Source organism: Petromyzon marinus, chromosome 21 (genome assembly GCF_048934315.1).
Source record: "Petromyzon marinus isolate PM22_M1 ecotype Great Lakes invasive population chromosome 21, UKy_Petmar_22M1.pri1.0, whole genome shotgun sequence".
Lineage (NCBI taxonomy): Eukaryota > Metazoa > Chordata > Hyperoartia > Petromyzontiformes > Petromyzontidae > Petromyzon > Petromyzon marinus.
The window spans coordinates 10750015-10775739 of NC_133687.1; the positions used below are offsets into that span (position 1 = coordinate 10750015).

Here is a 25725-nt window from a genome sequence, read left to right on the forward strand (position 1 = left end):
CAAACACGGCTGCGTGTGAGCGCTTTTGTTCCCTCTTCTTCTTCTTCCCTTTGTATACATGTAATATCTGATGGCACGGTTTGTCACATTTAACGAGCGACGCAAAGTCCGGGACAAGAAGATCACTCGCACCCTGGACGGCCAAAAAAAACACAGAGGGAACAGAAATTCTCAGGACTGTCACCACCATCGGCAGGCATGATTTATCCAGATTTTAAGCTTTCGTGACTGCAAGGATTCATACTCTTTGGTGTTTTCGGTAAAGTCACGTAGGTAAAAAAATTAATGAAATAAAATAAATGTAGTTTTTATTTGTTACATTTTATTTATTTTTTTACCTACGTGACTTTACCGAAAAAAACAAAGAGTATGATTTATCCACTGCTGGATGAAGGCCTTCCCCCAAGCCATGATCCATCCACTGCTGGATGAAAGGCCCCTCCCCCAAACCGCTGCCGCTTCTCGCAACCCCGCGGTTCCACGAGTCCGCCGAGCTCCCGCGCACAAGCCCACGTCGCCGCTCCGTCTCCTACGCGGTGGTGGCGCCCTCTCGGCCGCGATTCCGATCCATGGCCGGTGCTCTGCTCCCGGCCTCTCGAGCAGCCAGCAAAATGTTCCTTCCCCATAGCCGTGGCACGCTCCTTGCCCAAGCCCCGCCCCCCCCACCTCCTTCTCCTCTCCCTGATGGTCTTAACGATGTCTCGTCGTTGACCGTATGTGCGTCTTCTAGCACCCCCCGAGAACGATTTTTAAGGGCGCTTTATAAATTTAAATTATTATTATTTTCATTAAACTCGCGTGTTCCCCCATTTCTGTCTCTCGATGGAAATTTCCGAGCGGGCATCTCTCTCCGCTGCTTCCTTGTACACTTCTTGGTGTTTTATTTTTTTTCCTCTCCGTATTTTTTGACAATTTAGGGTTCGTGTCAGGGATTGCTTCACCGGCCCTGCAATTCGATGGAGCGTTCGCGATTCGAGGCCCCGCGGTTCCAATCGGCGGTCGAATGTACACGCCCAATGTTTGGCGTCTCATTCAGACCGTTTCTCTGGTGCAGAAGTCTCATTTGTACCACTCTGGTCACCGCTGTTTTTCCTCAATGCAACACTCCAATGCAATGTTCTTAGATACCGCCCTGAGAACTACTGTTAAAGGGCGATTTATAAATGCTAATTATTATAATCGATTCGCATGGACATGAAATCCATGCAAGTTATCGCGAGCGCACGGATCGAGTTCAGTCGATGAATCGATGGCATCGTGAACACAGCATGCGCTGACCCTGCTGATGAGACACCGCATGTCGAAACCGCGCCAGAGTTTTGCTTGTCTGGAAATCTTAACGCTGCTGAAGTCTGGCACTCTCCAAAAGGCCGTGAAGCGTATCGGTTGGAAAACGGATATTTTGCCATCCACACGATCAAATCAAGACGATGATTGTGGTGGTGAAGATGATGATTTGATGATGGCGGTGAGTAAGTTAACTATGATAACACTATGCAACGCGATTTTTGTCCCTGGGTAGTGTTATTTTTTTATTGCTTATGCCCGAAAACTTTGCTTTTGTGACCAGGACTTTACGTGAAGGAATGACACGAATGCACACCACGTTTTCTCATTGAAACTAGGTACATTTCAAAATATCACAGAATAAATCAAATTTGATGTGCTCAATAAAAGTGGGTGGCTCGCATAAAGCCAATTAAACAGATCGAAAAGAAGCCACCCACTATTATTGAGCACCTCAACATTTGATTAATTCCGGGGTCAAAATAATTAATTTTCTACTTTTGAGTGCAGATGAAAGCGTGTGCATTGGAAATATAGTTTTTTTTCACCGAATTATTTAGTGTAATTGTTGTTCTCGCGCTAAGGAAGAGCGCAGCACAGCGGCCGCTCCGGCGGCATGACGAGCGGCGATAGAAGCGCCCCGTTCATTGGTCACGGGCTGGCCAGCAACAGCCGCTGTGATTGGACCAGACTTTTTCCGTCATAGGGGGTGGTAAAATGTACGATTATTAATGAGTAAATTTTTGTTAAAAACATAAATAGGACCACGATGGTCGTGACCTGCACCGGTTTATTTATTTTTTTACGAAATCTTGAATTGTCAAGCTCGTTAGGCTTCGTAGATCCGAAGATATTAAGCGTCAAAAGATTCTAAAGACTGTAAAACAGGCAACACGGAAAGTAAAAAAAAGTGCGTGTAAAAAAAAGGTACAGCTGATGACCTAATATCGCTCTCAAACCTTCCTGACAACTCCAGCAGATACAATTATGCAAGAGGGCACAGCCTTATATGAACACACAGAGCCGATGCTGCTGCTGCTGCTGCTGAGAGTCCAGCAGCTTGCTTTTGCTGACCACACAGGAGGAGAGTTGGGGGGGGGTTGTCAGGAGGAGGTTGGTGGGGGGGGGTGAATTATAGACTTACAAGATAACGCCGGTTGTAAAAGCAGCGGGGGAGATAAATAAAAGGAAATAAAATAACGGCAGAGCCCCCCCCCCCACCACCACCATTGGTAGAGCGGAGGAGTGTGGTGGTGGTGGTGGACAAAATGAAATCAGAGGATTATCCACGGTGGGATTGCAAGCCCCCCTGATGAGCACGGGCGTGGGGGTGCAGGGGGGGGGGGGTGTACATACACACGGACATGCCCGCCCACGTGTGTAGACACACAGACACGGACATGCCTGCACACGTGTGTAGACACACAGACACACAGACACCGACATGCCTGCACACGTGTGTAGACACACACATGCGGCCCCCCACTCCAGACCCTGCGCCCACATACACAGACGTACACGCCAAACGGACACAATACACAGACACACGCGTACAACACATACAAAGATCCCCCGTATAGCCTTTAACAGAGTGTTGGGGAAAGTGCTGTTAGCGAGCACCTATGATGGCCGGCACGGCACATGAGGGGGTGGGTGGCCAGCACCACGCCCGGCCGCCTTTGTCTCCCCAGTGGCGATGTTTTACACACCGCACCAGGTACTCCCTTAGTCTGCGAGTTTTGGAAATAATTGATGCAGGGTGTGTGTCAATGCGTACGGTGTGTGAAGAGTTTGGCAAACAAATTGGGAAGAAAAAAAGTAATTGGGGCAGGAGGTACTGGGGAATACCATTGTACACAATTCGGAATATTGGATAATTCGGCAAGGCCAGAACCCCACGTGTGTCCACATTTAGAATCAATAATGTGGCGTTGAGGAGTGATTTGGCTGCTAAAATGCCCCACATGATGAGCCAATTCGTCGAGCTGTCACTTGCGATAGCCAGGGTCACTCTTGAAAAAGAGCTACGCAGCTCAGTGGGCCTTACTTGGTTAGTTAAACAAAGATACGTTTTGTTGCAGAGGATTTTGTGGTTTGAATCTAGCAGGCCACCCCGGTTATTACTGGGGCCGGAGGGATGCCGCGGGGGGTGGGGGGGGCGGCCCCGGTGTGGTTCGCGGGTGCCACCTGTGGCAGGGCGGCGTTGAGCTGGCGGTGCAGCGAGTCTCGCTGGTGCGTCACCTCCTGCAGCCGCAGCTGGGCCTGGGACAACCCCTCCTGGGACAATGGCAAGCAAGGCAGAGCAAACACCGGACGGACAGGTTGGAGGGCAGGCAGACGGGCAGACGGGGCAGACCGAACGCCAGACGCGACAGGTGACACAACAGACAGGTGAACGCAGGCAGACGCGTGTGGGTGTCACCGCAGCGCTCCGCACACAATACAAACATCCCCTGTATGGCCTTAACAGACTTTTTGGGGCAAGCGCTGTTAGCGAGCAGCCGGCACGGCACGTCGGGTGAGGTGGGTGGCCAGCACCACGCCAGTGGCAATGTTCACACACCGCACCAGGTACTCATTTGACGCTGAGTCGACCTAGGAGAGGTCCAGAACCGACTCAGGTATTCGTCACTGTTATTGGTCGTGAGCGGCAATCTAAACTGGGTCGCCGGGTTTGTAGCAGAACGCGCTAACCGCCGCACGACCGCTACCCCACTGACACTACAACAGCCAACGGCCGCCATTCGCCACGAAGCGTCGGGGACGTCACCACGGCGCCTGTGCCAGGCCAGCTGCACTTTGAGGCCACGTGAAGTGTCGAAGGCTCGCTGACAGGAGGTCACGGGACAGACCTAGCTGGTGCCATGCGTTGACCGACATGACTGGCAGATGCACCAGCTGACACACACAGACTGACACAAAAAAAATAGATCCCCCGTATAGCCTTTAACAGGCTGTCGGGGCAAGTGCTGTTAGCAAGCACCTATGAAGGGAGTGGGTAGCCAGCACCATGCTCGACCGCCATTGTCTCCCTAGTGGTGATGTTTACACAGCGCACCAGGTACTCATTTGAGGTTGAGTCGACCTAGGGGTGACCCAGGACCAGTTCAGATAATCGTCACCGGTGTTGGCCGTGAGCGGAAATCGAACTCGGGTTGCCGAGTCCGTAGCGCAGCGCGCTGACCGCTCCACCACCACTCCTACACACGCACCGACGCACATACACGCACCGACACACGCACCGACACAAGCACTGACGCACACGCACCGACACACACACACTGACGCACACACACGCACCGACACACACACACCGACACGCGCGCACCTGCGCGCCCCTGAGCGTCTCGAGCAGGCGGTCGCGCTCCTGCAGCATGCTGCTCATGAGCCGCTCCAGGCTCGCGTCCTCCCAGCCGTTCTGCGAGCCCCTCCGGGGTGCCGGCACGGGCGCCCCGGGGGGGCCCGTCGCCGACCCGGCCACGACCCCCGCGGCGAGGGGCCCCGACGACGACCCCGCTGACGAGGACGGCGCCGGCCCTCCCGCCGTCGCCCCCGCCGCCGTCGTCGCGGCCGAAGGGGAGGACGACGACGACGATGAGGTCGTCGTCGTCAGTGAGGAGGGCGCGGGGTCCTCGGAGATCGTGGGCATCACCTGGCGGCGGGAACGGAGCCTGCGTTAGGCCTCGGTCGCCCGGCAAAAGCGGCCGAGCGCGCTCGCCACGTCGCCATCGCCGGCCACGGTCTATCCACAGCTGGATGAAGGCCTCCCCCCCCACCGCAACTCACCAAGCCGTCGCCACGGTCTCGCGACGCAACGATCCGTCGAGCTCCCGCACGCGAGCGCATTCGTGGCTCCGTCCATTATCACCATTTCAATGTTTTTGTTCCATCATTGTGCTAGTTGAAGCAGGAAAGCTTCACCGAGCCTCGTGACTCTTTTTCAGGAGGGTCCGGCCAAGTTTTCGCGGTGGTGCGGCGGCGGTTGCCGCGCACGACCCAAATCGAGCAACTCGCGCGGCAATTCAGTCAAGTTTGACAAAATGTGAACGTTTGGAAATTTTTTGACAAAAATTGCACCGCCATTTACTCAATTGGGTTTACACGCAGCAGCAAAGTGGCTCCCTGCCGGTAAACGATACCATCTTTGAAACACAGCGCCTCAGTGATAGCCGCGGGGCTCTAAGAAAGGCGCAAATACCAAATGATCATCATTATTATTGTTATTGGAACGTGGAATTTCCACCACTTCCTCGGGGCTGTGAGCAGCAGAAGAGCGCCGCCTCTGAACGCTGCACATCTCCGAGCGGGAATTCACCCGCAGACTTTTGTCTCCTGACACCGACGAGGGGGGAGGAGGATGACGAGGAGGAGGGAGAAGGCTTGCGAAGGTGCGAGAGAGGAGACGTCTCACCTCGCACATCATGCCTGCGGGCGCGAGGAGAGACACCGCAGTGGTGGAGAGGCTGCACGTGCCGGCGGAGACTGACGCGGCGGAGATCATGCCACCACCATCATCACCGGGAGTGCCATCGCGTCAGCCTCCCTCGCCTTCCTCCTTCGCCCGCCCGCGCTGTCGCCGGCCCGTCCCTCCGTTCGGTCGACCGCCCGCTTTCCACTGTCGCCGCCGGTTTGATCGGCCCGTTTGGTCACTTGTTCGCCCGCCCGTTCGCCCGTTGTCCGACCGTTCCGTCGCTCGAACCAGATCCGACGATTAGCCTGCAGCGACTCGTCGGTGCCTCGCGTTCTACCGCCCGTTCGTTTGCGAGCGAGCGAACCGACACGCGGATCAGTGGCCCGCTTGTTCCCGCGTCGCCTGAAGGTTCGTTCGCCCTCTCCTCTCGCGCGCGCGCGTTCCTCCGTCCGCTCGTTCGTGTCGCTCGCCGGCGCGTCCGTGCATCCGCCCGTTTGACTGCCCCCTCCGTCGGCTTTGCTCGTTATCCCGTTTGCTCGCCCCGTGGAGATTGTCAGCGCGTCCGTTTCACTTGGTCGTCCGCTCGCTATCGTTCGACTGTTTGTTGGTTCATTGCCTCCGTGCTGTGCAGCTGATTAGCCGCCCTCCCTAGCACACAGAAGAGAAGATGGGGAGAGAGTGAGTTGATAAGGGATAAGTGAGTGGGTGGGTGCGTGAGTTAGTGGGTTGTCGGGTGAGACAGTGAATGGGAGGGTGGGTAACTGAGTGAGTGGATAATTGGATGAGTGAGTGAGTGGGTGAGTTAGTGGTTGGCTACATAGGAGGGTGGGTAAGCAAGTGAGTGAAGAGATGAGAAAGTGAGTTAGTGAGTAGGTGAATGAGTGAAATGGTGAGCCGGTGAACAGATGAGTGAGTAAATGAGCGGGTGGGTGGATGGCGACTGAGCGAGTGAGTCAACAGATGAGCAAGTGACTGAACGCGCGAACGAGTGAGTGACCGAACGAGTCAATTGGCGAGCGTTTGAGTGAAACGGCGGTTAAGGATGTTGACACAAACGCGGCAGAATTAACGATCTAACCTACTCCCTGGCCATCGAGAGCATCCATCACCCGGGAGGAAAAACAATAAAACAAGCCAGCGACAAAACGGAAAACACTTCCCAGTCGCAGCGCGAGTTCCTAGGTTCCAGAGGGCGAACTTCTGCAAGGCATTGTGGGCACCTTCTGACGATGCCGCGCGACCGAAACACCCCTTTCCCATCGAGCGCGTTTTATTTATTAGACGGCGGTGGATCGATGGCGATACGTAGCCACGTCCCGATAATCGATCACGGAGAGCCCGCGCCCGTTTAATTAATCCGGCCTCCTAACGAGGCACGCTAACGAGACGGGGAGACGGGGCACCAGAGACGCGGTGCCCCTGGAGCCTGCGACGAATGCGATCGAGAGACACGCCCGCGCGCGGCTCGGAGAAGTGCATCCTCAAGATCACCGGTGAGCCGAGCACCGGTGAGTTAGAATGCTTGGCTCACCGCGTGACAAATTTAACTCGTTGGGCCGCGTCGGGCGGTGGATGGAACTAAACGGCACAGAATTGGCGGCCAGGTCGTTGCTACGTGGCCGAATGGATCGCGATATCGGTGCGAAAACTGCGTTTGCGGTCTTGTCTACGTCTCTCTTCCGTCAAGTCACTGAATCTCCATCTCTTGTCCATATCCCTTCTGTCACTTCACGCGGATTTTATTAATTGAAAGAGGAGAGGGCGGAGCTCAATGGGCCCTCACCCACGCTGACTGCCGCAGGCGCATGGTACAAGTCCTTTTTATACTTTCCCTCCGAGCAGTCAATTGGAAGAAGCTGCACGTTATGAAGGCTTTGGCCACGAGCAACAATTGGGAGCAACACGCGTGCCACGGTTATGGCACAGACCCTTAAAACTGTGACGATTCAGCAACAAAAAAGGTAATCCACTCTCACGGAAAAAAACACCTCACTCCAGGCCCAAACAGCGTCGCACCTCTTCCTGGCTTTGACGCTCCCCCTGCTCCTCCTCGAAGACACCGGTGGTGGAACCATCAACCGCATGAGGACATCAACAGCAGCAGGCCGATGTGCCGCGTCTCCTTCGTAATTGTCAATTTAATGGATACAAAGCCACAGGAGTGCGATTCTGGCCATGCAACCCAGACTACGGACCCATACAGTAGACCCACCTATAGTCGCTGCTTCCTCAATGGCGGAGGACCATCAAAACTGCACCAACTCTCTCCTGAAGCCCTCTCGTTGTGGCTGGCAGACCTCGACATTGGCATTTAGCTCCTGAACCGTAATACCTGTACGCAAACGTAGAACATTATCAGAAAAGTGGAACAGTCGACCTCGGAGATTCCCGGGACCGCTTCAGATACAAGAAAAAGCCACTGATGTTGGCCATGGCCGGGAATCGAACTCGGGTTCGCGAGGAGCAGGGGCATTCACCCCACCACGTGAGCCCGCTCCTCCCTGGCTCGTGATTCGGGCGACCCGGCAGAGCGTTTCGGGTCTGCTCTCCGTGACCTTCCTCGTGACCCCGTCCCATCTCACGGAACGTTCCGTGAACGTTCAAGAAAAACGTTTTGACCCCCCCCCCCTCCACGCCGCCACCACCACCACGGTTTTATGCGCCTCTAACTCGAGCATCGCTACAGGCCTCGGCGTAGTGGCACCGTCTCTCCGAAATCTGGCGCTGGACAAGCACGCGCGTCATTAAACATTTACGGGCGGCATTCCGAACCCGTACTAACAATGAGCCGCTGTTCACCACCACCAAGTGTCTGCGGCGTCACCGCGGCGCTCGTGCCAGGCTGGGTGCGCGCAAAGTTGTGGAAGGAGGGCTCGCTGACGGCGGGCCATGGAACGGACCCCCGCACGGAGACAAAGTTCACCCGGTAGAGCCAGGCCGCTTGGGGGCAAGTGCTGTCGGCGAGCAATTATGAAGGCGGCAGGCAGGGATGGGTGGCCAGCACCGCGCACAGCCGCCTTTGTCTCCCCCGTGGTTAATGTTGACCACGCACCGCACCATATACTCATTTGAGGCTGAATAGAGCCAGGGGAGGCCCAGGACCGATTCAAATATTCCTGAGCGGGAGTTCAACTCGGGTCACCCGGTTGGGAGCGCAATGCGCCACCCACTGCACTACCGCTCCCTATTCCAACAACAGCCGTGATTCGCCACTAAGCGGCGGTGACGTCGCCACGGCGCTCGTGCCAGGCTAGGTGCACTCCGAGGCCCAGCGAAGTGTCGAAGGCTCGGCTGGCAGGTCACACACTCGCACGTGAGCACACACTCCAGTGTTTAAAGTATTTTTTTTAATCATTCGTTCAGCAACCCCCCGACCACGATGTAATGACGATATAGAATTTGGTGCTGTGAATTATTATAATAATTATCGTGCATACACAAACACACAATTGAGTGTGTACACCCAGACACGCGCACACCCAGACACGCACACACGCGCGCGCACGTGTTCATTTTCTTGGAAACAGCCGCGCACTATTCCTGGTCGTTCCGATTCAAACGCAGACAAGTCGAGGCCAGACGGGAAAATTTATATCCTCTTTTAAAATTCATGGTACGCACGAGTGTGTTACATTTCTCGAGTACTGTCACGTGTATAGGGATGACACGCAGACAAAGATTACCCCTCCCCCCCCTCCCGTGTAGCCTTCGCAGACTGTTGGGGCAAAGTGCTTTCAGCGAGCACCCTATGTAGGCCGACACAGCACACGAGGTGGGGTGGGTTGGATAACACACCACGCCCGGTCGCCTTTGTCTGCCGAGTGGCGACGTTTACAAACCCGAAAATGTTGAGGTTACTCGTTTCAGGCCGAGTCAACCTAGGGGATGCCCAGGACCGGTTCGAATATTGCATCACCGATGTTGGTCGTGACCAGGAATCGAACCCTTGAGTGGCTGGGATCGCAGCGCAGCGTGTTAACCGCTACACTACCGCTCCTCCGCCCCACACACACACACATATACAACAGCCTCCGTACGTCACTACGGCGCTCATGCCAGGCTAGGTGCACCGTGAGGCCACGTGAACGTGTCGAATGCTCGCTGCATTCGACATGAGGTCACGGGACAGACCCAGGTGCCGTGGGTTGACTCACCGAAATCACTTATGCTAATCCAGTCTGGTTGAACCCAGGGATGGATCAATCACGGGCAAGCCGGAAAGTTTCAAGTCGGCGCAGTGTGCTTCTGTAAAAGGGGGGAGGGGGTCCGCGTTTCGCAAGCGTAAAGAAGGCACGGAGAGATCAGGCAGCTTCCACACAGCGTCACCCGCACAGCCGAATGAAAGACAATGCCGCTTCAAACTGACGGAGAGATCAGGCAGCTTCCACACAGCGTCACCCGCACAGCCGAATGAAAGACAATGCCGCTTCAAACTGACGGAGAGATCAGACAACTTCCACACAGCGTCACCCGCACAGCCGAATGAAAGACAATGCCGCTTCAAACTGACGGAGAGATCAGGCAGCTTCCCACAGCGTCACCCGCACAGCCGAATGAAAGATAATGCCGCTCGACACATTCAGGGCGAGCACCTCCGCTGCCAAACAAACCCCAGCTGGGTTTGAGCAAATTGTCCAGGTACAATCTTCTCTAGAACCACTTCATTACTCGTGCAGAGTTGCGGGGGGTGAAGTGGCGGCTGATATCTTGACAGCCCGTAGCCCCCCCCCCCCACCTTGACCAACTCGCACTGGCCAACGTGAAGCGTTGCGGTCAAACTGCTGATCTCGTCAAAAGCAGCATAAACCATCGACCGCGCGGACTCCGGGTCATCCTCGCAACAGCAGCAGAGGCCTAACCATCAAAACAAGACGGTCACCGCATCGCGCGCTCTTCATTCCGATATTAGGAAGCCGCTGGGAGCCGTGCACTTTCAAATCGTCTAGACGGACAAACTAATTTCTTTAGAACTGCTCTTTGTGTTTAGTTTGTTGTCCCCCCCCCCACTCCTTACCCCCTCCAACCAGGAGTTTAACTTGCGACATTCCCACTGCGGGCATGCTGACCGCACCGCCGGGTCTCTGCATATGAAGTTCTATTTATTTTCTACTTACATTCATTCTATCGCATTATTGCTGAGGCAACGGTATTAATGGAGGGCTCATTGTGAGAACGGTGAACACTATGTTCCGCGCTGCGTGCAATCAACGGAGCAACTCGAGACGATCACCGACTCTCACCCCCCACCACCGCCACCGCTCTCCATAAATCCCATCCTTCTGGAGTGCCATACACTTGGCCCCCCGGCTTGGGAATCGCACTCCCCTTGGGATGCGGCAAATTACTCGGTGCACCAGTGCCGGATGAAGCTCGTGGCGGGGCCTGTAGCATATGTTATAAAGGGGCCCTAATTTTTTTTTTAAACACATCAATATTATAACACCAATTTTTTACTTGTATTTTTTTTACTTGCTATAAGCCAGATACTACGACAAATCGCTAACCTTAAACACCCGGTTGTTCATAAAAGTTGAAGGCGGTATAGTACTATAGTAATAAAGCAAGTGCAGAATCACTGAACCGGAATTGATAGCTTGAAAGCATTTAGCGCGGGGCCCTTGAAAGTGCGAAGCCCGTAGCTAGTACAACACATGTAGTAGCTACTATACGTGCAGCAGCTACACATGCAGTAGCTACTACACATGCAGTAACTACACGCGCAGTAGCTACTGCTGAAGTAGCAGCTACTGCAGTAGCTACTGCGCGTGTAGCTACTACACATGTAGCTACTACACACGCAGTAGCTACTACACACGCAGTAGCTACTACACACGTGTAGCTACTACACTAGCTACATGTGTAGCAGCTACTACACTACACGTGTAGTAACTACTACACGTGTAGCAGCTACTACACGTGTAGCAGCTACTACACGTGTAGCAGCTACTACACGTGTAGCAGCTACTACACGTGTAGCTACTTTTTTGCTACACGAACAATCCGGCACTGCGTGCACCGATGCTGCTGTCGGAGCGAGTGGGACGTGGACTGGCAGCGCTGTCGCGGAGCTTTGGGCTGAGCCTGCCCTGTCGGTGAAACCGTTCAGCCGCGGCGACGTTTGAGAACCTTTAAGGGGAACCCAAATTCCCGAAGGCGGTCACCCTGTTATGCGCCTAGGTATGTACGCACCGGCTTGACTACCCCTCTGTGCAAAAGCTTCATCTCTCGAGCCCTTGGAGACAGAGCTTCCGTCCACGGCCTGGACATCCGTGAAAGAGAGAGCATCAGAGCCCATCGGATTGCTCCTGCGATCTAAACAAAGATTGGGACTCTGAACATCGTTCGAGATTTACATGAGCCGCATAGCCAGGATCGCGACTGTGCGCGCCATGCAGTTATTTACAGGCCTCTTGTCAAATCCGCTGCTGGATGGAGGCCTCCACCCTAACCGCGTTGGGCACGGGGCTCGTTCGACCATACTTCACCACGCCGGTCAGTGTGGATCGGCGGAGGAGGGGATAGAGGAGGAGGAGGGGGGGTCCTCGCCACTGATGCTAGCCGCGGCGAGGGATTGAGCTCAACAAGAGCACACCGAGTTTACAGCGCAAGTGCGTCAACCGCTGCGCCACCGCTCCTACAATGTGGGCTTAAAGCAAGTTTGCATAATTCAGCACGAGCAATGTTTTGCGAACGTGCAGCCGCAATAAGGCACCGTCACGCGCACGACCCAATCGATGCGTGTCACCGTGACCACTGCGCTGCTCCCACTGCGCTGCTGCGCCACCGTCACCTGCACGGTGGCGCAGGAAGAAGTTGGAGCGCGCGGAGACGCAGCGGAACAGCGGCGCAGAGGGGAGGAAGGAGGAGGCAGGAGGAGGGAGAGGGAAGCGAGGCGAGAGGGGAAGGAGGGAGACGCGGGGAGGGAGGGAGGGAGGAGAAGCGGGGGGAGAGGGGAAGGAGGGAGACGCGGGGAGGGAGGAGAAGCGAGGCGAGAGGGGAAGGAGGGAGACGCGGGGAGGGAGGGTGGGAGGGAGGAGAAGCGAGGCGAGAGGGGAAGGAGGGAGACGCGGGGAGGGAGGGAGGGAGGAGAAGCGGGGGGAGAGGGGAAGGAGGGAGACGCGGGGAGGGAGGGAGGAGAAGCGGGGGGAGAGGGGAAGGAGGGAGACGCGGGGAGGGAGGAGAAGCGAGGCGAGAGGGGAAGGAGGGAGACGCGGGGAGGGAGGGAGGAGAAGCGAGGCGAGAGGGGAAGGAGGGAGACGCGGGGAGGGAGGGTGGGAGGGAGGAGAAGCGAGGCGAGAGGGGAAGGAGGGAGACGCGGGGAGGGAGGGAGGGAGGAGAAGCGGGGGGAGAGGAGCAGGGAGAGAGAGTAAAGCAAGGAGAGAGAGGAGGGAGCCGCAGGGGTGATAGAGGCAGGAAGAGCGGGAGACGCAGGGCGGGGAGAAGGAGGAAGCAGGGAGAGAGAGGGGAGGGAGAGAGAGAGAGCATGAGAGCAGTGGGCGCTAGAGGAGGCCGTAGGACATTGAGTAGCGAGAGACGGGGTAGAGAGTTAGGGGGGGCGGTAGAGAGAGGGGGTAGAGAGTTAGGGGGGGTAGAGAGAGGGGGTAGAGAGAGAGGGAAGGGGTAAGAAGGAGGAGAGCAGAGCGTGAAATCTTTCGTGAAATCTTTCATTTAAACAGGGGAAGGGGGGGCACATAAAGCAAAACATTGAAAAAATAATGAACGAAGCGAAGTGCCGACTACACTTTCTTATTTCCTCTGATGGTAAAAAAGAGACGCAGGGCGGGGAGAAGGAGGGAGCAGGGAGAGAGAGGGGAGGGAAGGAGAGCATGGGAGAGAGAGGGGAGGGAGAGCATGGGAGGGAGAGGGGAGGGAGAGCAGGGAGAGAGAGGGGAGGGAGGGAGAGCAGGGAGGGAGAGGGGAGGGAGGGAGAGCATGGGAGAGAGAGGGGAGGGAGGGAGAGCATGGGAGGGAGAGGGGAGGGAGAGCAGGGAAAGAGAGGGGAGGGAGGGAGAGCATGGGAGAGAGAGGGGAGGGAGAGAGAGCATGGGAGAGAGAGGGGAGGGAGGGAGAGCATGGGAGAGAGAGGGGAGGGAGGGAGAGCATGGGAGGGAGAGGGGAGGGAGGGAGAGCATGGGAGAGAGAGGGGAGGGAGGGAGAGCAGGGAGGGAGAGGGGAGGGAGGGAGAGCATGGGAGAGAGAGGGGAGGGAGAGAGAGCATGGGAGAGAGAGGGGAGGGAGGGAGAGCATGGGAGAGAGAGGGGAGGGAGGGAGAGCATGGGAGGGAGAGGGGAGGGAGGGAGAGCATGGGAGGGAGAGGGGAGAAGGAGGGAGCAGGGAGAGGGAGGGGAGGGAGGGAGAGCATGGGAGGGAGAGAGAGAGAGCAAGCAAGATCTAATGGGCAGTGGAAAACAAGCAGCAATAGGGAGGGAGAGCTTGGATGACGAGAGACACACCAAGAGAAAGATCATCTCTATATCCGTGCAGGCTGCGGGGGCAAGTGCTGATAGCGAGCACCTATTAGGGCCTGCACGGCACACGAGGGGGTGGGTGGCCAGCACCACGCCCGGTCGCCTTTGTCTCCCCAGTGACGATGTTTACACACCGCACCAGGCACTCATGTGATGTTGAGTCGAGCTTTGGGGGAGAGACCGAGGGCCCGGATCAGATCGTTGCTGCTGACGTTGGCCCCGTGGCCAGGAATTGAACTCATATTACAGGGTTCATGGCGCCAACGCTCCACCAAAGAGAGAGAGACAAAGACGGTGGGGGGTTGGTGGGTGGGGGAGGATGCAGATGTTGCGTTTATAATTAATGCGTTTTTGTACGAACAAAGTGTGGCTGATCTTAGTGGCAGCGTCTGTAAGACGGACGGAACGCATTCTAACGTATTATAACCGCTTCACAAACGTGATGATGCATTCTAAACAAGACCCGCAGTTTCTCCATGATTGTGTTTCATGTTGTAACAAAACTAAAACATTATTGTCGTTGTTATTGTTGTTTTTTTTTAATGGATTGAGCGACAATTCTTCCGAGTTTCAACCGGATGGCCGAGCGAGAGACATCGATGCGCACAAAACGGAGAGAATAAGGGATGGAGAAGAGACGCGGACACACAGAGACAATTGTCACGAGAGGAGAGAGAGAGACAGAGAGAGAGCCAAACAGTGATGAGATGTGAGGATACATTTGGGGAGGGGGGGGATGCAGACAGTGGAACGCGTGCCCACGGCAGTGGGAGTTGTTACGGGCAGACACGGCAGGCAGACACAGTGTCCGGCAGACAGACACAGTGTCCAGCAGATACAGTGTCCAGCAGACACGGCACCCAGCATAAAGACACGAGAGACACCCAGCGACGCAGTGGAAACAGCACACACACACACGGAACTGAATTAAAACATCCGACGACTATCCCTATGGATATGGCTGCGTGCTCCCCATGATACATTGTGATGTACAGTAGTACTGCCTGCAACATTTCAGACCCCTTTCACAATGAATGCTTACAATATTTATGTTGGGAAAATGCTCAGTTTTCGGAAACACGTTGAGTCAGTGTGTTGGATGTCAACGTGTGCGTGTTTGGGGAGCGGTAGTGTCGCGATTAGCGCGCTGCAACTGAGAACCTGGCTACCCGAGTTCGATTCCCACTCACGGCAAACACCACAGTGACGATTGTTTGAACCGGTCCTGGGCCTCCCCTAGGTCGACTCAGCCTCAAATGAGTACCTATGTGTGAGTGGGGTCATAGTGCAGTTGTTATCACGTTGAACTACAAACCCAGCCACCCTAGTTCGATTCCCGCTCACGACCAATAACGATGACAAATATCTTAAGTCGGTTCTGGACCTCCGCTACGCCGACTCAGTCTTAAATAAGAACCTGGTGCAGTATGTAAACATCGCCACTGGGGAGACAAAGGCGGCCGGGTGTGGTGGATGGCCACTCCAGCCCCTCGCGTGCCGTTCCGGCCTTCAGAGGTGTTCGCTCATCGTACTTGTTGGCCTTCCAATCTATTGCAATGAAGGCCGTAATTATAATATATATGTTGACTCCATGGCTACGGCCTTGATTGCAATGTATACCGGGATCAGTGTTGCGGTGGTTCACACGAAGAACAAAACACAAGTTCAACTCCAGGCCTTGGCATACATCATCACCAGCAGCGGGCACCTGTGAAATCCAGTTGAAGTATAACAAAACATATATATGCAAGTTGACAAAAAAATGCCTCCCATATGTATCTCCACAATACATTTTTTTAAAGATTTCAAATGTGTCTACATCCCATCCGCCACACACACGGCCTTCTGAGAGTGCACACGTTCAGCAGCATTGGTTTCACACAAGCAAACTCTGGACGAACGTTTCTACATTCAGCGTCTCATCAGCTGTCAGGCTCGCTTCAAGCAGTGCTGGTTAACTGCCTGATGTTTATAGTTTAGGAGGTTTTGACATTCAGTGGCACATCAGCAGTCATGCTCGCTTCAAGCAGTGCTGGTTAACTGCCTGATGTTTATAGTTTAGGAGGTTTTGACATTCAGTGGCACAACAGTAGTCATGCTCGCTTCAAGCAGTGCTGGTTAACTGCCTGATGTTTATAGTTTAGGAGGTTTTGCCATTTAGTGTCTCATCAGCATTCAGACTCGCTTCGAGAAATGCTGATGGCCTGCCATATGTTTAATAGGCAAGGAGCCTCTATTTTTTTAATATGAGACACACAAATATTGAAACGAGGCGTAAAGCCAATTGCTTGACTTTGTTTCTGTAATCGTTTCCGATTGAAGTGAAATTCGTAATGCCATCTTCGGTGGGGGGGGGGGCAGTTCCCAGACTCGATGACGTGAGGATCTGCCGACAACAAAAAGAGTGAAACGTTTCCCTCGCCCTGTGACCCCGGCATGCATTACCCCATCAGGGCACTGCACGGCGCAAATTCTACTGCGTTCATTATCCGTGTATGGGGGCAGTCGGGAAAGTGGGTTGCTGACCCATCTGTATGGATTTTTACTTCTCCCCCCCCACTCCCGCACCACCACCTCTAGTTGTCTCCTGATTGTGCTCTTGGCGTCACGCCAAGGAACGAAGCGTCCATTCAGAAATCTAGCGGGGGCGATGCGTCCGCCCGTGAGTTATAGACCACCCCTCCCCCGCGGAAGTGGACATCCCAGAGCCACTCCCGAGATCCTTCTCATCCGCAACGCGGGACGCCGCACTTTCCCGCACGCCCTGCCGTAGATGTGCCCGTCGCGTGGCGATTGAACTGTATCGATTCAATGTTGGCATTCGTCAAACGTGAGAGCGAAAAAGACAACTTTCATTATCGAGGGCGGTGCTTTTGCACGGATCAATTCGCTACGATTGTAGAATCCGGTTTAACCACGGGCAGCTTTGAACCTGGATTCAAACCCAAGAGCCTCTGCGGCCGAGGCTTTGAGCCGGGGCCAGTGCTGCGGGGCTGCTGGCATCAAGGTCACAAGGTCATCGTGAGCCAAGCCATATATGCCGCCACACGTGGTCGTCATCATCATCACTCCATTTCACTCTGCCAAAACCCGGAATTCTCATGCAGTCCACGCCAGCTGGCTTTTATGTATCTCCCCTGCTACGAACCCGGCATCCTGAGTTCGATTCCTGCTCACGGCCAACACCGGTGACGAATATCTGAACCGGTCCTGGGCCTCCCCTAGGTCGACTCGGCCTCAAACGAGCACCCGGTGCGGTGTGTAATAAACATCGCCACTAGGGAGACAAAGGCGGCCGGACGTGGTTGCTGGCCACCCACACACCCCGTAGTGTACCGTTGCCGGCCTTCATAGTTGGTGCTACTCGCTAACAGCACTTGCCCCAACAGTCTGTTGAGGCTATACGGGGGGATCTTTGCCTTTGTCAGTATGACTACGACTGACTGCTCCTCCTTGACTCACTCGTGACCGTGTCACGTGAGCACGAGGCAGCCCCAGTCAACCGGGCAAGGGGCCCCGATCTCGTACTGGGATGAGTGACCGCCGTGTGTAACAGGTGCCACAGGCTGCGGGGTTATAGATGGGGTTTTTTTAGAGGGGTAGAGGCGGGGGCAGCAGAGGACAGTTGACATCTTTGTCTTTGTTAGCAGAGAGAGAAGAAAATATGTGCCGTCTTGTCGTCACTGGACCTCTGTGTTCACACGCCAATGCTTCCACCCCCGCCGCCGCCTCCACCAAACCCGCACTGACCAGAGCGGTGAAGTATGGCCATCCAGCAGCGGATCGACAGAGGACTCGTCTACACGCGCGCTGACGCGACATGAATTTGTAATGTGCCCAAGCATAAATGGCATTGCAGCTCTTCAGCTTCGGGAACACCGATCTAATTAATACAAAAGGGGCCGTCCATAAATGACGTCACGCGATTTTGGACGATTTTTGACCCCCCCCCTCTCTTCGTCACACGGCGTCACAAAAAGTCAGACCCCCCCCCCTCAAATATGACGTCACAAAGCTTTCCCCCTCCCCCCCCCAAAAAAAAATAAAACATGCTTCAAATCACTTTAAACTATTGTCATTGTAGTGCGTGTTTAATGTGGCGCTGCACTCTGATGTTGTAGGAGAAAACATTTATTAAAACGTCTATTTAATTAAGCAGAACGTGTCGTCTATATTTATTTAATGTTGCGCATTTTGATGTGACGTCACATTTCTCAAACCCCCCCCTCCCTCGTCACGCATCGTCACAAATGTCTGACCCCCCCCCCACATAGGTGCGTGACGTCATTTATGTACGGCCCCTAATCTACAATCCCATTTCCTAAGAAGAAGTAAGAAAGAAAGACGCCTCGAGAGTCCCTCGCGTTACCACGCGCGCGAATGATCGTTCCGACTTTCAGGAAATCTTTGAGCGGAGTTACAAACGTCGGAGTATTATTATTATCACGTCTTGATTTGAAGCTTTCGTGACTGCAGGAATCCATACTCTTTGCGTCTTTCGGTAAAGTCACTGTAGGTGGATTATTATTTTTTCCGCCCGACGACGACCGCTTTGTGTTGCCATCGAAACGTCGTGACATCTGTTCCACCCACGTGACTTCACCGAAAGAACCAAAGAGTGATGGATTATTATGACGAAGCAAACGCCTGCTTGGGCCTCGTGGCGAGCGAATGGGTAAAGCCGCACCTCGTTCGGCCTGCGCGCCCCATCACGACGTCTCGCACAATCTCCTCGACGGACGTTCGATGGACGTCGACGACAAAAAAAAGTTGAGGGGGTCCCCGCGGAGTCGCCCGGTCACCGGCGGCCAACGCCGCCGGTGGCGTTTCACTCCGCAGCTGATGGTGTTTCTTCTCGCCACGTGCCACGGATTTGGGGGGTTGTATTTGGGGGGGGGGGGGAGAGGGGGAGTTTTTCTGCTGCGAGAATCCATCTCCTGGCTTTTCGACACACCGCCCCCCCCCCCCCCACACACACACACACTTTCATTACGAGATTAACAAAAAAAACATTCGACTCAGCACAAAGGTGGTCGGCGTTCAAACGTCAATCACCTGGTACGATTTACGTGGCACAGCGGGCACGGTTCTGGAACGGTCGCTCTCGCAGTTTCACGTTCAACACCATCTGGCGTTAGCTCGTCCCCCATTGTTACGCCGTCAACGCGGCCTTCAAGGAATCAACTCTTACGTGATCAACGACAAAGATCCCGCGTGTGGCCTTGACAGACTGTAGGGGCAAGTGCTGTTCGCGAGTAGCACCTATGAAGGCCGGCACGGTGGCACACGAGGGGGTGGGTGGCCAGCACCACGCCCGGCCGCCTTCGTCTCCCCAGCGGCGATGTTTTACACACCGCACCAGGTACTCATTTGAGGCTGAGTCGACCTAGGGGAGGCGCAGGACCGGTTCAGATAATCGTCACCGGTGTTGACCGTGAGCGGGAATCGAACTTGGGTCGCTGGGATCGTAGCACCGCACACTAAACCGCTACACCACCGCTCTCCACTCCGACGTCATCCCCACCATCTGGGTTTATCACTTTCCCGCTGTTACATCGACTTCTGAGTACAAAATCCCGTCTCGGTCACGTGCCCTCCAATTACCCTGGCACAGCGCGTGTCTCTCTGTCCACCACAACCTCCTCCTCCCCTTCTTGATCTACGATGATGACGCCGACATGGAACAACGCTGTTCCCGACTTCCACGTTCTTCCTCCTATCCTGCCCCCCCCCTCCCCCGTCAAGGGCAACCTTCCCATCTCTCGCGACGGCGACGGCGGACGGCACTTGCTGCTGAACTTCCATCAAGTCCCCCCCCCCCCCCACCACAATTCTGCCGCCACGAAATCCCGGGGAGTCACCTGCACACAGAGGCCAAAGGTGAAGCCTCTAAATTTGCCTTTTGTCGAACCCCGGATTGGCTGACCCAACACATCCGCACGGACACGGCCCGCGCCTTGAAACGCTCATCTTTGGAACACTATAAAGTTGCAATTTGTTGCAATTTCAGAGTGGTTTATGTGATCCATGTGCAAATACCACGTACTCTACAATCCGATATAATAGTATACATACTAGACTGTGTCCCATAAGTCTGGAATCATAGGGAAAAATGACTCAGGAACAATGGTGGACTCATTGAGCAGGTTCTGTGAATGAAAGCGTTATTATTGCCTTTTTGTATTATTTTTCTTATGATTCCAGACTTATGGGACACCCTACATAAAAATGCACGTACAACTCTAGAACGGCAGTGGTCCACAAACAAGTGGAATGGCGAGACATCAATTCTGCACGTTTGCCAACGTGTAAAACGGGACTGATGAACGCCCATAGGGTACGTGTGAAGAGCGCTGGCACATTCGTACGTAGCTAACCACGCGCCTACGGACATCATCATCTTCATCATCATCATCACACAGCGTGCGTGTACGCACGCATCTACGCAATCACGCGCGTACGCAAAATCGCATCTCACGGGGACAAAACTAAAAAAAGAGGTATCAATGCGAAGTGTCGGTGATGTCACCACGGCGCTCGTGCCAGGCTCGGTGCACCCTGAAGAAGGGCCACGGTGAGTTACGGCACAGACCCAGGTGCCAGGGGTCGACTGACCGAGACGGCTGACGGACGCGCCACAAACGCGTGCATAGCGCGCGTGCGCTAAAGTGTACTTAGCCTGGCACAAGCGCCGGGGTGACGTCACCACCACCTCGTGGCGAATGGCGGTTGTATGCAGAGCCCACTGCTGAATGAGGGGAGCTCCCTACCCCACACGAATCGTGGTGGGGGGGGGGGCAATTTGACCATACTTCAACCAGGGTGGCGACTTGACCATACTTCAACCAGGTAGGCTACTTGACCAGACTTCAACCAGGGTGGTTACTTGACCAGACTTCAACCAGGTAGGTTACTTGACCATACCTCAACCAGGTAGGCTACTTGACCATACTTCAACCAGGTAGGCTACTTGACCAGACTTCAACCAGGTAGGCTACTTGACCATACTTCAACCAGGTAGGCTACTTGACCATACTTCAACCAGGGTGGCTACTTGACCATACTTCAACCAGGTAGGCTACTTGACCATACTTCAACCAGGTAGGTTACTTGACCATACTTCAACCAGGTAGGCTACTTGACCATACTTCAACCAGGGTGGCTACTTGACCATACTTCAACCAGGTAGGCTACTCGACCATACTTCAACCAGGTAGGCTACTTGACCACACTTCAACCAGGTAGGCTACTTGACCATACTTCAACCAGGTAGGCTACTTGACCATACTTCAACCAGGTAGGCTGCTTGACCATACTTCAACCAGTTAGGCTACTTGACCATACTTCTACCAGGGTGGCTACTGACCATACTTCAACCAGGTAGGCTACTTGACCATACTTCAACCAGGTAGGCTACTTGACCATACCTCAACCAGGGTGGTTACTTGACCATACTTCAACCAGGTAGGCTACTTGACCATACTACAGCCAGGGTGGCTACTTGACCATGCTTCAACCAGGTAGGCTACTTGACCATAATTCAACCAGGCTACTTGACCATACTTTAACCAGGTAGGTTACTTGACCATACTTCAACCAGGGTGGCTACTTGACCATACTTCAACCAGGCTGGCTACTTGACCATACTTCAACCAGGTAGGCTACTTGACCATACTTCAACCAGGTAGGTTACTTGACCATACTTCAACCAGGTAGGCTACTTGACCATACTTCAACCAGGGTGGCTACTTGACCATACTTCAACCAGGTAGGCTACTTGACCATACTTCAACCAGGTAGGCTACTTGACCATACTTCAACCAGGTAGGTTACTTGACCATACTTCAACCAGGTAGGCTACTTGACCATACTTCAACCAGGGTGGCTACTTGACCATACTTCAACCAGGTAGGCTACTTGACCATACTTCAACCAGGTAGGCTACTTGACCACACTTCAACCAGGTAGGCTACTTGACCATACTTCAACCAGGTAGGCTACTTGACCATACTTCAACCAGGTAGGCTGCTTGACCATACTTCAACCAGTTAGGATACTTGACCATACTTCTACCAGGGTGGCTACTTGACCATACTTCAACCAGGTAGGCTACTTGACCATACTTCAACCAGTTAGGATACTTGACCATACTTCTACCAGGGTGGCTACTTGACCATACTTCAACCAGGTAGGCTACTTGACCATACTTCAACCAGGTAGGCTACTTGACCATACTTCAACCAGGTAGGCTGCTTGACCATACTTCAACCAGTTAGGATACTTGACCATACTTCAACCAGGGTGGCTACTTGACCATACTTCAACCAGGTAGGCTACTTGACCATACCTCAACCAGGGTGGTAACTTGACCATACTTCAACCAGGTAGGCTACTTGACCATACTTCAACCAGGGTGGCTACTTGACCATACTTCAACCAGGGTGGCTACTTGACCATACTTCAACCAGGTAGGTTACTTGACCATACTTCAACCAGGGTGGCTACTTGACCATACTTCAACCAGGGTGGCTACTTGACCATGCTTCAACCAGGTAGGCTACTTGACCAGACTTCAACCAGGGTGGCTACTTGACCATACTTCAACCAGGGTGGCTACTTGACCATACTTCGACCAGGTAGGCTACTTGACCATGCTTCAACCAGGTAGGCTACTTGACCAGACTTCAACCAGGGTGGCTACTTGACCATACTTCAAGCAGGGTGGCTACTTGACCATACTTCGACCAGGTAGGCTACTTGACCATGCTTCAACCAGGTAGGCTACTTGACCACACTTCAACCAAGTAGGCTACTTGACCATACTTCAACCAGGTAGGTTACTTGACCATACTTCAACCAGGGTGGCTACTTGACCATACTTGAACCAGGGAGGCTACTTGACCATACTTCAACCAGGTAGGCTACTTGACCACACTTCAACCAGGTAGGCTACTTGACCATACTTCTACCAGGGTGGCTACTTGACCATGCTTCAACCAGGTAGGCTACTTGACCATAATTCAACCAGGTAGGCTACTTGACCATACTTCAACCAGGTAGGTTACTTGACCATACTTCAACCAGGGTGGCTACTTGACCATAATTCAACCTGGTAAGCTACTTGACCATACTTCAACCAGGTAGGCTATTTGACCATACTTCAACCAGGTAGGCTACTTGACCATACTTCAACCAGGGTGGCTACTTGACCATAATTCAACCAGGTAGGCTACTTGACCATACTTCAACCAGGTAGGCTACTTGACCATACTTCAACCAGGTAGGCTACTTGACCATACTTCAACCAGGGATGGTCAGTTGTGAGTTGTTGAAAGTGAAAGGTGGTGTAGTAGAGACGTGGTAGCATAAAAGTACAGTATAATAATATAATTTTTTTGCTAACACTACCATAATGCAATCATATTCCGCACATTAAATAATAAAAAATTAACAAACATAATGACATTCAGTACTGTACTGTAATGATTCTTGCTGTTGTTACAATTTCCCTCTGCGCGCTACGATAGCCCCCCCCCAACCTCCTCGTGGCTTAAGTGAAGTGCTCTTGTCGCCAGAGGATACATTCCCTCCCTTGGCTGCCACTCCACCGCTAGTCTTGACCACCGGGAGCTACCGCCACCACCAACCACCACCACCACCCATCCATTCATTCATTCCGCAGCGAGGAGGTGTCCTGCTCGAGTCCACGTGGTCACCTGAGCGGTCAAATAAACCACGAGGTCTCGAACCGGCGCTTGTTCTCTGACTCCACGTGGGAGTCTCCTCTCGTTCTGTCCCCTCGATTGTAATAATTCCAGACATGCGCAGCACCCCCCCCCCCCCCCTTCTTTCTCTCTCTCCCCATGAGTGACTGCCGCAAATGGCGACATGTTGACTCCCTCGCCCGGTGTTCAGGAGGTCGTGCGTTGTGTATTTTGGAGTTTGCGTGTCTCTTTCCCTCTTTCCCCGCGGTCCCGTGGATTTTTTTTCTCCGGGTCCTCCCGGGGTTTTCCCTCCGTGTTTAGAATCAACGTCGCGCGTTTAGAGTATTTCGCTGCTGCACATTTCCACGTGTTCAGCCACTCCTTTGAGCTATCATTTGTGGACAAGTCGCTTCTGAAAAAGAGAGCTATATAGCTCAGTGGGCTCTGACCTGATAAAATGAATTAAAAGTTAAATTTTTTAGTCTAGTTTATTTCCTAGAAGGGGACAAACAAAGCCTAAATCTGGCACATCCATAATTGAGATTTGTGGCTTATAATTAAAAAAATACACAATCTTAAAGATGCACATTTATTTATCATTTAACCCCCCCCCCGCCCAAAACTACAGCCAACATGTTGATTTAATCAGCGGTCGGCAAGCTAAGCAATTGTTGAGCCTGGATCGAACGCTTTGATGGTCAACCCTCGCACGCATAACATGTGCTATAGGCTGCGAAGTGAACAAGGCAGCGGGCAGTGCAGCCAAAGGCAATGTTGTGCTGTACTTCAATGTACGCCACCTGCCTTCAAAGCCGCGATGGACCAGTGTGGTGAAGTATGGTAACCCCCCCCCCCCTCCCAACGGTGGATTGGCATGCAAATACAGTAATCAAGAAAATACACAAGAACAAAACACAAATCCTTAAAGTGTGAAATACATCAATTGTAAAATACATCAATTGTAAAATACATACATTGTAAAATACATACATTGTAAAATACATACATTATAAAATACATACATTGTAAAATACATACATTGTAAAATACATATACATTGTGAAATACATACATTGTGAAATACATACATTGTAAAATACTCTGAATGTAAACATCATACACTACTCATGTACACACACATACACAGTGCAATCACGTACTGTACGCAATATTGACCCACAGCTATGCACAAAGACACAGGTCCCCCGTATAGCCTTTAACAGGCTGTTGGGGCAAGTGCTGTGAACGAGCGCCTAGTATACACCCGTGCACACACACGCACACACATTAGCATATGGGCATATACACACACACATTTTGACACGTATACAATGCAAAGGTATACACACACACGTACCTACATACATCAATGCACACACACATATACACACATGTACATACATACACATACTGTCAAAAGACAAATATGCCCCGTATAGCCTTGTCAGACTGTTGAAGCAAGTGCTGTTAGCATGCACACACACACACACATATCGCACCTCCGATTAGCACGGTTGGCTACGTACGGTGCGAAAGAAGTCCAACATTCATACACACATGCACAAACCTCTGTGCACACACACACACATGCGCACACATGTATGCACACATACACAAAGGCAAATGTACGCACATACACAAATGCATATATAAAAACGTGCACCTCTCTGCACACACACACAGGCGCGTAATACGTGCAGACACACACACATGCACGCCGGGTGGCATGAGACAATTCCTCTCTCTCTCTCACTCACCTGCCCTCTCTCTCTCTCACCCCCTCTCTCTCACTCACCTGCCCTCTCTCTCACTCACCTGCCCTCTCTCTCTCTCTCACCCCCTCTCTCTCTCTCAC

General features: G+C 53.3%; 1 protein-coding gene across 8 annotated transcripts in view; it reads right to left on the reverse strand.

The window, feature by feature from the left end:
- Positions 1-25725, reverse strand: part of LOC116944627 (liprin-alpha-2-like) — a 64252-nt gene that overhangs the window by 37935 nt on the left and 592 nt on the right. For 4 of the 8 annotated variants that reach the window (XM_032958362.2, XM_076068548.1, XM_032958361.2 and 1 more), the window contains 3 exons: positions 5699-6346; positions 4616-4939; positions 3475-3564 (listed from right to left, as the gene is read on the reverse strand). In XM_032958362.2, coding sequence (XP_032814253.2) covers positions 3475-3564; positions 4616-4939; positions 5699-5788 — 504 coding nt within the window. In that variant the 5' untranslated portion in view covers positions 5789-6346. Of the gene's footprint in view, positions 1-3474; positions 3565-4615; positions 4940-5698; positions 6347-7910; positions 8031-9852; positions 9944-25725 lie in introns of all 8 variants that reach the window. The other 4 variants (XM_076068551.1, XM_076068550.1, XM_076068549.1 and 1 more) reach the window with 3 other exon arrangements.